At 33.0% G+C, this 14,855-nt stretch overlaps 1 protein-coding gene across 1 annotated transcript; it reads right to left on the reverse strand.

Moving 5' to 3' along the window:
• Positions 1-1,016: 1,016 nt before the first annotated feature.
• Positions 1,017-3,569, reverse strand: LOC145288094 (extracellular tyrosine-protein kinase PKDCC-like). Its single transcript, XM_080136149.1, has one exon. The coding sequence runs from the start codon at positions 3,226-3,228 to the stop codon at positions 1,753-1,755; it is 1,476 nt and encodes a 491-aa protein (XP_079992275.1). The 5' UTR covers positions 3,229-3,569; the 3' UTR covers positions 1,017-1,752.
• Positions 3,570-14,855: the final 11,286 nt, after the last annotated feature.

Below are 14,855 nucleotides of genomic sequence, written 5' to 3' on the forward strand. Positions count from 1 at the left end.
TATAAATATATATATATATTTATATGTGTGTGAGTGTTCTCATGTAATACTATACACATATTTATATGATATATAAATGTGTATGGATATTTACACACATTTACACTCGCACGCGTATTTACATGTATATATATATATACATAGAAATATATATATATATGTGTGTGTGTGTATGTGCGTGTGTGTGTGCGCGTGTATAAATCACAAAATTATAATTATTACCGAATAAGCAATAACTAGATAAAATTCAGCTATAGAACGGTGAAATGAGTTTGGCTGTTCTCAATATTTTATTATATCTGTTTATCTAACGACCTTGCTGTGAGTATTAGATTCAATGGAATATGTCTATATATGTGTCCATGTGCATTGCGTTATTGGCGACATTTCCATATTTCAAGTATTATATTCATATATCTCAATTGACTTGTTAGTTTAGAGTTTACTTCGTTATAACTCACATATTAGACGAACATATATGTATACACTTACACCCACTCACGCATACGAATATATATATATATATATATATATATATATATATATATATATATATATATATATATATATATAACTACTTCATTTACTCTCACATAAAATTAATATACGAAAATATAAATTTATGCGTAAACTTTAAGTATTTACTTCAAAAGTTCTCAATACGTAGGTAGTGCTAGTTAGTAATTTATACAATATATATGGCGATTAAGCTACACGAATATTCATCCACTGTAGGATTCTTCAGGCTTATGCGCACAAGCCTGAACAATCCTAGAGTGGATGAAACGCGGAATATTCGTGTAGCGTAATCGCCATATATATTTTATAAATTAATATATATATATATATATATATATATAAGAAGGTTGTATATATGTACATATACATATATGTACAGATAGATATATAGATTGATCGACATATATATGTACATTTATAAACTTTTAATATGAATTCTTATAGACAAAGATGCACGCACCCATATATGTATATTTTAAATCAAATTAAAGAAAACATTATTGGAAAAAAACAGAAATAATTTATTTCAACAACATAATTTATATCTTTTTGTATGACTGACTTATAAAACACTTTTCATCATCGCAATTCTTCATTTAATATGCCTGGCTTTAAAAAAATGTTGGTAACAAAATAAAAATAAATAAAAAATGCAACGATAATAATAATATTAATACAATTAAATAAAAATTCATCTTTTGTAATTAATCATTAATTATTTTGCTGTTTTTAACGTTGTTTTTCGTTTGCATTTATTCATATATTTTGTTGGTTTTCTGCTAAATTCTTTTTAGCATTCAACAATCGCAAAAACATTTGGAACCAATTTTCGTTTAAAATATTTTCAGGGATTGTGGAATGAAATATAATATAAAAAAATATCTCGAGTTTAACAATATTGAAATTAATATATGAAGTTACATAAACTCATAAAAAATTAATAATTAGTGATTATTAATATTATTATTATCATTACAACAATAAACATTTAAAAAAAGATCTTTTTTATGTATTCGTATAGATTTTGCCTTGTAATTCCATTGTTATTTTTTTCCAGTTGTTTACTATCTTTTTTTTTTCTTTTTTTTCTTTTTTGGACCTGTTGCTTTCGAATGTTTTAGTTGCCATGTTTGAATTAAAAAAAGGTAAACATATTTATTTTTTATATTTTTTGTTTTTCTTTAAATATGTCATATGATTAATAAAAATATAACTTTGAAAATAATAAATTACTTAATGACTTGAACGTGTCCTAACTTTTCTTCTTACGTTTCGTAAGATTTCGTCGGCTATGAGTTGAATAGAATCAAGTTCCCGTAATAATTCAATTGTGCTAATTGACAATGTGTCCAATTCAACGTTCAACTCTTCCAGTCGACGGGTAATATTAGACGGAAAGGATGACGGGTACAAGAGCCGCTTAAAAAACAAACCATTGGCCCTGTCCAGGTTAAATTTAGCGTTAAATCCCAAGCACAACGCCATTCGACAGGGTAATGAATACTCGCATTCGTTTTCACCGCGGCTCATGTGGGCGGGTACATCTTTGAGAACGTAACCTAATGCGGGCCGGTTATAGGTCGAACATTTGGGTTCGATATTATGGATATCATCCATATCGATCATTTTGATGCGATCGTTGTTGACCATCAGAAAGTGGGTCTCCTTAAAGTCGGAGATGCGAAGCGAGCCGACAGGAGAGTTTTCCAGGTACTGGAGAAGCGAGACTAGCTGCCGTGCGTGTTTGAGGCGTGTCTGCCATGGCAGAATCCTCAGATTATCTATCATGAAATGTTCCCCAAACTCGTGGACGGCGATTATGCCGTGTTCAGATAGATCCGTGGTGTCTGTCTCTTCACTGCGTACACAAAATCCGAGTAATTTGATTAGGTTAGGGTGGCTGAGCTGCTCTAGAAGGAGGATCTCTTTCATTAACTTCATGGTTGGAAATACAAAGCATTTCTCGCGAATTGAGGCCGAGTTTGGGTTGTCCCCTTGCTCCTTGTACCGTTTCAAACAACTCTGAATATCAGACACGTGTCGGGTGACCATCTTGACCGCTACTTTCATTCCTCGAAATGTACCCAGGTAAGTCTGTTTCGAGACACCGTGACCCACTTTGCGCACAATTTTGATATGGTGTATATTAGAACAGTTAAAAATGTATTCTCGGAAAATCTGGTGCGGATGCATCCCGTTTGAGGGTTCGGGACCGGAAGTGTGCACCGGGCCGCGTTGCCGCTGTTGTTGCTGTTGTTGTTGACGTAGACGCTGTTGCAACTTGTGTTGTTCCACTAACCTTTGCTGCTGCAGAATCTTGTGCAAATGCCTTTTTTGTTGTTTCAGTATACCATTGCCCGTTCCTGTCCCAACACTGACCAACTGCTCTGGTAAAATTCCCTCCTCCACCTGTTGCTTTAGCTGCCTTATCTGTTGGTCAGTGTCGTGAGAGGTGAAGTTCTCCAACTGGAGCAATAGTCGAGTGATGTTGCTTAGGCCAGTAATACCACGACCGTAAGCCCCGACGCCCGCAGATACAGATCCAGCCAACCTGCCATCCGGGGCTAAAAGTTTTGTCAGCGTCACCCCAGGTTCTTGGGGGCGACTGCTGTCCCATGTGCACACCGTATTGGGCACACGATGCATGAGAAATACATATCCGGCTAGCGGTAATAGGAGCGGTAAAAGTTTGGCGTACGCTTTTCGCATAACTGCTACTTCGATGTCGATCAACAAGTCTGCCACGGTCCGAAACGAAAGATTTTTTTTTTTTTTTGCTTTTCTTTACAATTTTTTAAAAATAATTCTATTATTATTATTTTTTAATTTCTGTTTTTTTTTTTCCTCTTTTTTCAATGAGACACAACCAGGAGATATTAAAAAAATAAAAATACAAAAATTCGAATGATTAATTACGAAAATAATACATTCCAAGAATGATGTAGTTTCAAAAGTTGAGATCTTCCACTAACGACGGCATCTCCAGTTCGCTTAATAACAACGACAGCAGCAATATTAAATATATATATATATATATATATATATATATATATATATATATATATATATGTGTGTGTGTGTAGATAAATATATAGATATATATGTATATACACACAACTATAGGTATATATATATGTATATATATTTATATATATATGTGTATATATATGTATATATGTATATATAAATATATTTATATGTATAGACGAGACTGATATTAAATTAATTTGAGGAGACGAGGCGAAGTCAACGGTTTAACCGGGTGTCAATGGTAAACCAGGTGACAATATTTGAAGTGGTGGAACTCCAAGTGTCGGAGAAAAAGGAACAATACGAAAAGACAACCACCGTAAATTACGGACTGTGGCAGACTGCGTAAAAGGTGGTTACTAAATGAAAAGGCTAGGCAAAGAGGCAGCGGTCGCCGATATCTCCTTCATTTTGTCCTACCTGGGCGGTGGCGGACATGACGTTCGTGTGTGTGCGTGTGTGTGTGCGGGTGTGTGTAATATTTTCCACCGAGGTTCGCGCGCTTACGAGAGATTGTATAAAAGATCTCCGTATGATTCCTCGATCGAGTTTCGTTTATTTTTTACTACGACACCCACAGCCGTCGTTGTGGAGCGTGCGTAAGCACGTGTCCGTCTATTTGTACATCGTTAGCGTCCTTCTCTCGGCTTCGCGGCTGCCTCTCCGTATCCTGTGCGCTGTCGTCGTCAAACATGTAGAACAGTGCTCGCCCCTATCAGTCTCCATGAAACTACCTGTGTTCCTTTTAGCCGGTGTTCAAAACTATCTGTAAGCGTCTGTGCGTCGGAATACTCATACTCCTGCGTGTTTGCTCCTTCCTCCTCAAACGAAATCTACCGCTGCTACTACGGCTACTCCTACTCATGCTACTACTATTACTATTACTACTACTACTACTACTACTACAACCACTGAAGATTATTCGGTCTCCTACCACTGAGATATTCCTGTTTTTCATTCATTTTGCTACCTTTAATTTGCATCCAATCCCCCTCTCTAAACTTCATAACTTGCACACTCTTTAATTGCATCTTCTCCGCCTTCTTTATTCCATGCTCCTCATGTATTTTCTTCGTCTTACTTACTTTATATATCTATTTATCATCATTCTTGATTTTTTTTCCGCTCTCTAATCCCTCTTCATCCTCCTTATCAATAACTCCTCCCACTCTCTACTTTAATAATATGACAATTTTCTCTTCCTTTCTGTATATCTCTATTAAACTCACCGCCAAAGAGTCGTGACCCAGCCGTTTATTAATATATATTCACTATGATACAGCGAAATTCTACTGTATGTGGATTACTATATATATATATATATATATATATATATATATATATATATATATATATATATATATATATATATATAGTATCTAATGTATCGACATAAGCTGTTTTGTATCTATATTCAGTATTTACTTAGCCAGTGCTCAATACGTGAGTAGAGCTAGGTAGTAAAGTTGAAAGTTATATGGCAATTAAGCTACACAGGATGTTCCAAGTTTCATTTCCGTGAGGATTCGTCAGACTATTTCATAGAATTGCATATCACCTTCTACATAAAAGCATGCAGTAATATTAATTATAGGCAATAGCCTGACGATTCATTACCAGGATGACACGTGGAAAATTCTGTGAAGTTTAATTGCCATGTCTTTTTCAAAAAAATCTGTATACAAACACACACACACACACACACACATATATATATATATATATATATATATATATGTATGTATAAGCCCTGTAGAGGTACCTGCATAATGATTGCATAGTCAATGGTATGCAGTTTAAACTGTACTTCTTTTGAAATGGCATTGTGTATAAACAACGACATAGAAAATACCAATGCTGTATTGTTGTTATTTTCCCGAGCTTCTCTAATATAGATTACTATGTAAACCAATACCTTAATATAAGATATACGCATTCATATATTTAAGAAAGTTATTAGTGACGTGAGATGAACACGACACGCCAAGTTTAATCTTCTTTCCTCTAGTCATATATATATATATATATATATATATATATATATATATATATATATATATATATATATAGTAAGATATAAAATGTATATGGCGGTCAAGCTACACTGAATATTCCGCGTTTCATCCACTTTAGGACTCTTTAGGTTTAGGTACATAAGCCTGAAGAGTCCTATAGTGGATGAAACGCAGAATATTCAGTGTAGCTTAACCGCCATATATATTTTATAACTTACTAACTAGCTCTACCTACGTATTGAACACTTTTGAAGTAAATACTTAAAGTTTAGGCGTAAATTTATACTTTAGTATATTCATTTTATGTGAGTAAATGAAGTAGTTATATATATATATATATATATATATATATATATATATATATATATATATATATATATATATATATATGTATGTGGGTGGGTGTGGGTGGGTGTGTGAATTGATGTGTGTGTGATGGAGAGAGTGTGTGTAAGAGAAATTATGTTACTGTCAGAATGTTTAGCGCTGTAAAATTACATTGAGCACTGTTGAATTAATACAGATTGAAACTGACATGCTTCTACTCTATCTTAACTTGCTTTTGTATTTATACATATTATTGTAGCCGAAAATGGATCAAGTGCCCTACGTAGTTCTACTTCGAGCTCTTTATACAGTACTGCCATTTTATTTTTTTTTTACTTTTTAATCTCTTATAATTTTCAAGTTGAAAAAAAAAACTAAAATTACACATGTGATTTTTCTGGATATCTTAGGACAAATTACGATAAACCATCATCATAAAAATAATAACTTGGTGAGATCAATAACAACATTTTACTAAAAATTTCCCACTTCATTTTAATGGAGGATTGAGTTTTTAATTGCATCGATTGACATACGGAAGTACGGTAAGGACACCACATATTTAATAATAATAATAATAATAATAATAATAATAATAATAATAATAATAATAATAATAATAATAATAATATGTGTCTAGGTATGTATGGTGTTTACATTAATAGATTAATACCAAAATTATCAGATGGAGATGGGAACAGAGCAATTTAAAATATCTACTACAAAGAAATTATGCATTTAAGACAGAGTTTAATAACAATAATAAAGAATCAACAGGTTTGCTTTCTATATGCTGGCCAACATTCGTTCTTGCATATTGTAAATACAAGAACAGAGAGTAAGTCTGAAAAAGATTTCGAGAAAGCATGAGAAAAAGAGAGAGATACTGATACACAGGGAAATAATAAGGTGAAAAGATGAAGAATGTGAGAAAGTCTTATCCTCACACCCTTCCTATGGAATCTCCTCCAACTCACATGACATCCCACCTTGGAATTTCCCAGTATATGTACTCCCTCCTTCAATCTGACGTTGCTGTCGATTTCGTCTTGATAATCGTCGTCGTCGTCGTCATTTAATGCTGCTGTCATACACAGTGGAGAGGGCGACATTTATGTCACCCTCTCGGCGACCACACGACTAGCAACGTCATCAGTGTACACGGAATGTCCTTTCACCTTTTTACTTTTATCATGTATATATCTATACTACACGTACACACACACACACACACACACACACATATGTACACATATATATATATATATATATGTATATAATATCTTTATTAAATACATATATATGTGTGGGGGGTAGGTTTCCATGTGTATATAATATATATATATGTGTGTGTGTGTGTTGTGTATACCCACATATGCACAAATATATATATATAATATATAAATATGTGTGTGCATGTATATATATATATATATATATATATATGTGTGTGTGTATGCGCGTGCGTGCGCGTGCGTGCGCGCGCGTGCGTGTGCGTGTGCACGCGTACATGTGCCTGCACATTGGTCTGGAAAAATATAGAGAGAGTGATAACGATGAAGCTAGAACACTAATATGATATGAAAAAAGGTAAACAGAACATTGTAGATTATCGAAACCGACGGCGATTGTCTCCCTCTTTCTCTTGCTTTCTTTCTCTCTTCGTCTCGCTCTCTCTCTCTCTCTCTCTCTCTCTATATATATATATATATATATATATATATATATATACTTATATATATATATATATATATATATATATATATATATATATATATATATATACTGTAATGACAGGCGCACCTACTTATAAACATGTATGCGTGCCTATATTGTTATTTTAGGAAATGAATTCACCTGTTGCATTCATTCTGTGTGCGGTTTGGGAACGAGTGTTTTAAGTATTCATGTTAGTTTATGTGCGTACAATGATTAGTAGTGTGTACACCATACTCAATCATACATACTTAATCATACATACTTAATCATACATACTTAATCATACATACTCAATCATACATACTTAATCATACATACTCAATCATACATACTCAATCATACATACTCAAACACAGACGCACACATATTTGAATGTAAATGGATGTATCTGTGTATGTGTGTGTGAGAGAGCGAGCCAAGGTGAACGCGTTAAGCAAAGAGAAACTACGAGACAAAGTGAGAGTGAGTTTTGTAAAAAGAAGAATTCCCTGAATAATACTCCATCGAATTGACTGAGCTGATACAAACTTGCTTTTCTCTGTCGCGAAGTGAGTTTGCATACCGATATTGCTTTGCCTCAAGGAGAATTGCCTTTGAAGTGAGTGTATTTATTCATAAGGCCTTGAAGTTCACTAAGGGGTCTAGAATTGGTAATCTGTACATAATAAACAAATAACTTATGTTAAATAGTCAGATTTAAATTATTTAAGATAACATCGCTCCCAAAAAAATAAAATTCATAAAATAAAAAAAATATATATATTAAAGATCTGCAAGAGAAATTTATCAATATAATGCAGTTCTTTGTAAATTGAGGACGTTTTAAACGTATATGAATATTAATATTTAGATAGTGTTTCGGATTTTTTTTTAAATATCGATCACGAGACCCCTGTTTAACGTTTGCCCCTAAATGAGTTGCAGTGCGCATCACGGCAGGCAAGAAAGCACGCGTTCCTTGCAAAAGCTGACCAAAATAAAGTTTAACTTAGTCGAGTCTGGCTGAAAAGCAACAAGTGTTTCAGGCAGTCGAGTGCTGCACACACGCATGTTTATGTTGAACACACGAACACTCAAGACGGCAGACAGTTATCCAGACGTATCAGTTTATAAAGAGATAAATGAACACGAACTGATTGAGGCTGAATGACGCAGAAATACCATAATAGAGATAAACGTGCGAAATGTAATGCATATCTATCTATCTATCTCTATTTATATTAACATGTATATACGTATATATATATATATATACACATATATACGTATGTATATATATATATATATATATATATATATATATATATATATATATATATATACACGAACTGATTGATGCTGAATGACGGAGAAATACCATAATAGAGATAAACGTGCGAAATGTAATGTATATCTATATATCTATCTCTATTTATATTAACATGTATATACGTATATATATATATATATATATATATATATATATATCCATGTATATATACGTATGCATATATATATACGTATGTATATATATATAAGTATATATATATATATATTTATATATATATATATATATATATATATATATATATATACAAACAAAAATACCTGTCGTTGACTGGGTTCAAAAACAGCCTACAGAAAATGACTCTGATTTATGAAAGTATGATAGGTTATGAAAAGGAAGGGCTGTAAAGAGATAGCTTCGAATTTGGGGGTATCAAAACCAAAGCAAAATATGATGAAAGTAAAAATAAAAGATAACCCCCATAATTTATTATATCATACCTGTTCAGACTGAAACACTTTTCACAATATTCTTTGGATCTATATTAAAAAACTTTGTTAAACTTTGTGACATATTTCCATTCTATGGAGGTCAGACGCGAACGAACACCCCATAATTTTATTATACCATATTTCTTCAAACTGAAACATAATTATCTAAGTATACTTATGCAGATAGATATGAAAAGTCCGTATTAAAGTTTGTGGCTATTTCCATTCTATGGAGTCCAGGCGCGAACGCATACCCCACAATTTTATTATACCATCCCTATTAGAGTTGAAACATACTTATCAAAGTATTCTTATGTACATCTATATCAAAAACCATTGTAAACGTTTTTTTTTTACATTTTTTATTTCCATACTCTATAGAAGTATACTTAATATATACTATAAAACTTTTAAGAACGAACATTATATTGTTTAAACAATGCGCCTTTAATCCTTCAAACATTAAAAAAGAACCTAAAGAAGTTTAAATGCTATTTGAAAGTATGTAATAGATATAATAATATTAAACCTCATATGTACATTGACCTCATAAGCCGTAGCTTATCTCGCATCTTCGCCATGCACTTTGGAAATTCTTAATTTATCAACATCGGCAAAAACATAACTGTGCTCCTTCGGTCACAAAACAATAATTTATTTAATAACGGTATATATCCCGCATCAATTTAAAAAGGTTAGAAATATTCGAAGCTTTCTACATAAACTCCCACCATCCTACAATAAACCATATATAGCTTACGAAACCATTAAAAGTATTTTAAATTGCTTTCTCTAACACCATTTTTATCCTGCGACGGCAAATCTGGCCAATAAAATTTAGGTCGTTAAAGTCTCTCCTGAAAATTCAGGGGACATTGTTTTGGTGCGCATTTATCCTCAAACGTTCGCTTTACAGTTGCTTATTGTAAAACTGTTTATTACTAGATCTTTATTTGCTTTTTTCACCCGATTGTAATTTGACAGAAGAGCAAAAACGTTCTTAACACATATGGAACTTATATTAATACTTTTGATTTACAAAGAGAGAAGTTCACAAGAAAAACAATGATGCAAATGGTATATATATATAAATATATAATATATTATATATATACATATATATATGTGTGTGTGCGCGCGTGTGTGTGTGTGTGTGTAGGGGGTGCATGTATATGAAAGGAATTGTGTTTGAAGACTATTACAATGCAGATTGTCTTTCTATCTGTCTACATTCTCTACGTTCGCGTAGGCTCTGGATGCAAAGAAGTCGATGGTGCATTGGCGCAAATTTTTTTAATGAGGGAATTTTTCTGTATGTATAACATGCCAACATATATCGAACGAAGTATGAAAGAAGATCAAACAATTTAAACGTAATTACATTCACAGAGGCAAAGTACAAATAATTACCGTATTTACTAGCGAATAAATTGTACACATAAAACTTTTAATTAGAAAGACATATACGTGAACATCACAGCGAAATATTTCAGTCTTTTATCTATATTAGATACTCAGTAGTCATTGAGTCGTACATAGGGAAGAAAGGAATTGTGATAACGTTTTGTCTGTGACTTAATTTCCAGGAGCGTGGCATCTGAAATGGCAGTTTTTTTTTCTATCAGTCGATTTCGTTTCTTGCTTTCTATCCATTATATTAATTTGCTATCCTTCTTTGTTTGTTGTTTCTTTTTGGATGAAATTCTTTCTGTTTCTGTTTTCCTCACTTTGTCTACCGACTCTCATTTCCATTTAACTTTCTCCGAGCTTTTACGAAGAAACGTTAGTTTTCAAAAATCATATTCATCACTAGTGAGCCAATATCGCATGCTACAATAATCGTACTTTGAACTAAATTCAATATACTAAATTATGCTGGCGTGAAATTTTCAAAAATACGGCTATGAACTAATTAATTGCATATTAATCATATAAAATGATTGTGTGTATGATACGACGGTTTTACGTGTTTATTAATAGATTATGTAGCCAATATAACATTGCAACATACTATCATTAGAAACTCAATATTAATTTATTATTCTAAACTAATAGTATTGTGTAGGTTTTTCTGTTATACATAATTTTTAATAAATTATTTTGTATCTTACTTCATGTATTTTATCTGATTAAATTTATTCACAAAGTAATTACATTTTTTACAGTGCCACATTTATTATTGTTTTTTTACCATATTGTCAAAATATAGAAACTATTTCTTTTTAAATGCAACAAAAAATGTAGGATAGTAATGATGATTTTTTTATAAGATTGCCTTTGCATCCGAAGACTCGAAACCTTTGTTTTTTAATATTGTATCATCTTGAGAAAGGATTTCATACAGTCAACCTAGAGCAACAACAGATATAAATTTATCGGTTGCTTTAGGTAACTTTTAATCATAGTATTTTGCTTTGTAAACAATATAAATGTTGGGAACTGGAACGAAATTATTTTATTCTGATAAATGCTTGATACTTTGAGGTTAATCCCGAAAGACTTTTTGAACCCTATTATACTAGTTTGAGTAAATCAAGTTTTAACAAAAGTGTATTTATTCTATCTTTTCTAAACTATAATATAATGGAAAGATGAAATGTTTAATGCAAGAAAAAGTGTCAAAATACCCATTATGGCGTTTTATATTGATTCGAGATAAATCGTCACGGTTCAATGGAGTCAAAGAGAGGTTTCATTAATGCAACAGCATAAACGTTTCGAACCAATAGATACATTACCACATAACTTAAAATACAGATCTTATCAAAAATAATAAAATCATAAACAAACTGGCCCCCAACTTTTTTGTGCAGAATATAATCTTTGAACTAAACAAAATACCTATTTGTCGTTGCTGCTGGTCATGTAGTTCAATTCTATTACGTAGCCCATAAAATACAATTGGATTTCTAAAGCGAATCAACTCCTCCCCTCCTACTCAGAATTATATTTAGCAACAAAATTATGCTTAGTAATTTGCGTATTGATATTGCGTCATTTATTATCCAGCAAGCACTGGTCTTCATAATTACCAAGTGATATATTTGGTAACGTTATTCAGGGTACGTAGCTATTATGGCAATAAGCTTGGCCTATGTGTACTGGGGCGCCGATTAAGTGGTAGTATTTCACACCACACACTTTTGTAACCAGCTGTAACCCTAGTATCCCTTCATTATCACTTCATTAGGGGCTCATTACCGTGGTATAAACGCATGATATTGTTAAGTATGTGAACATGAGCACTATTAGGTGTGGATTACCTGTCCAAAATCATCAATAGTAACTAGACTGTCTCTGGCAATATTTATAGCATCCATAGAAAAGGTTAACTATACTCCACAAATAAAACCAGGGAAAAATAAATGGAGACGCTAATTTCCTTTCTGAGTTCGATCTTTTTGAGAGATTTATTTACTGTTTCAACCACTTTTGTCCTGGGCCTGTGATGGTAGCTTCAGTTTCCAGTCGAAGTCAGACTATATTGCCATTTTAACGTCTTCTATTGTCACAATGTGACATCTTCAACTACATGCTACGGATCTGTTTTGAATATTAACTCCCTGTCTAATAAGGTTTTCTATTCTTTACGGGTTTTGGTGCATAGTTTAATTCATAATCCTCTGACACTCAGCCGAAGGGATTCACTGTGAAGAGTGCGTGGTAAGTCCCAGCTGGGTTTAGTAAAAACAATCTCAGAGAGAGGTTGATTCTGGAGGGGGTTTAGCTATTTCATCTCCTAAATAGAAATAGGATTAAGTTTTGGATGATGTTTTGTTTTTGTTAATTTATACGATTTCAGGTTCTGAAAGTTAAGTTTTGGAATTTCCTTTGGCCATTTTAACTATTGTATCATTTTGGACGGAAGTAAGGTTTTGGTTTGGAATTTGCTATTGTCATTTAAATTAGTTAGCTTCTGAAGCGAATTTGAGTTCTGAAATTGAGCGAGTGAAGCGGCTCTGTTTTGTAAATACTCTGTATTTTTCTTATTCTGAAGAAGGAGCCGGCGATTTTTGCTTCATTGACGCTTTCGTGGTTTGCGTTTACGTCGTCGATAGCGTTAACGACTGCGATTGCGGTTGAGGGGCCTTCTGTTCTCTTAGGTTCTTCCAAGCATAATCATCATTTTTGTAATTGCTTTTTTGTCTGTACGTTAAGTCAGGAATAAGTTAACAGGCAATATCAATACGCAGATTACTAAGCATAATTGTGTTGCTAAATATAATTCTGAGTAGGAGGGGAGGAGTTGATTCGCTTTAGAAATTCAATTGTATTTTATGAGCTACATAATAAGAATTGAACTACCTGACCAGCAGCAATGACAAAAAGGTATTTTGTTTAGTTCAAATATTATATTCTGCACAAAAAGTGGGGGGGGGCAGTTTGTTTATGATTTTATTATTTTTGATAAGATCTGTATTTTAAATTATCATTAAAGAATTGTATCTGTACAAAAACGAGCATGTCATTTCGATTGAGAACAAAAAAAAAACTTCAACTCAAAAAGTATTGAACATTTGTAAGCGGTGATGGGATCATATTTGTCCATGAGATTAGTTGATTTGAGATTCGAATAAATTGATTATTAAGTTATTATTGAATTTTATTACAATTGATGATAAAGGAAATCGTCAAAATTGAAGAATAACCCGTTGACTTAGGCTAAAACAGGATACACTGTCTATGGGTGTTATCACGGAAAACCTTGATTGCATCTGCCGGTCTGTCATGTCGGATTTTGTATGAGTCGATGTGATGCGTGTTGAATGGACGAATAAAGCGAGATCGGGCTCCTACCCAGCTAGACTTTCGTGATGCCAAGCTGTTTTCTTGCAGTCGGTTCTGAGGGAGTCATAGAGTGTTATAGATATTCATAGAGTGTTCCAGTCAGTCAGCAGTGAGCACTAGACCCCCGCTAAACGGTAGTTTCTGTCAGAACTCTATGTATAACCTCTTGGAATAAAAGAATAACCGGACTAAGTAACAGCGGCGGAGAGTGAAACAGCAGCCACACCCTCTCCGACATTAAATAAAGAACGACATACGTACAAAGAAATAAAAGATTTCGATTTTTTTAAACACATGAATTTATGTAAGAAAGAGAAGAGAAAAATAGGAAGAACCCCCCCCCCAAAAAAAAAACAAAAACAAAAAAAAACAGGGGGGGCCCGTCACTAAAGTTTTTTGATGATATCTTTTGTCGACTACTTGTTTTACACTTATTATTTTTAATAGTATACTGCATGAACTATTGATTTTATTTCAATACAACGTTTGAAATACAATATACGACTTACGTCTTTTGTTACGATATTGAGTCTAGTTTCTTTAGCTGTGGTTCTGATTGACGTCATATCGGTCCGTTGAGTGAACCGATTGCATTTTCACGCCGAGGACGTTCGGGAACAACTAGAACTATTCTTTCTTTTGTTTTACTTGCAAAACAGCGGCTGGCTTGCCGTTTCAGATCACGACCTCGTCACTCGG

This window comes from Euprymna scolopes, chromosome 11 (assembly GCF_053919585.1).
Source record: "Euprymna scolopes isolate OS-2025 chromosome 11, ASM5391958v1, whole genome shotgun sequence".
NCBI classification, from domain to species: domain Eukaryota; kingdom Metazoa; phylum Mollusca; class Cephalopoda; order Sepiida; family Sepiolidae; genus Euprymna; species Euprymna scolopes.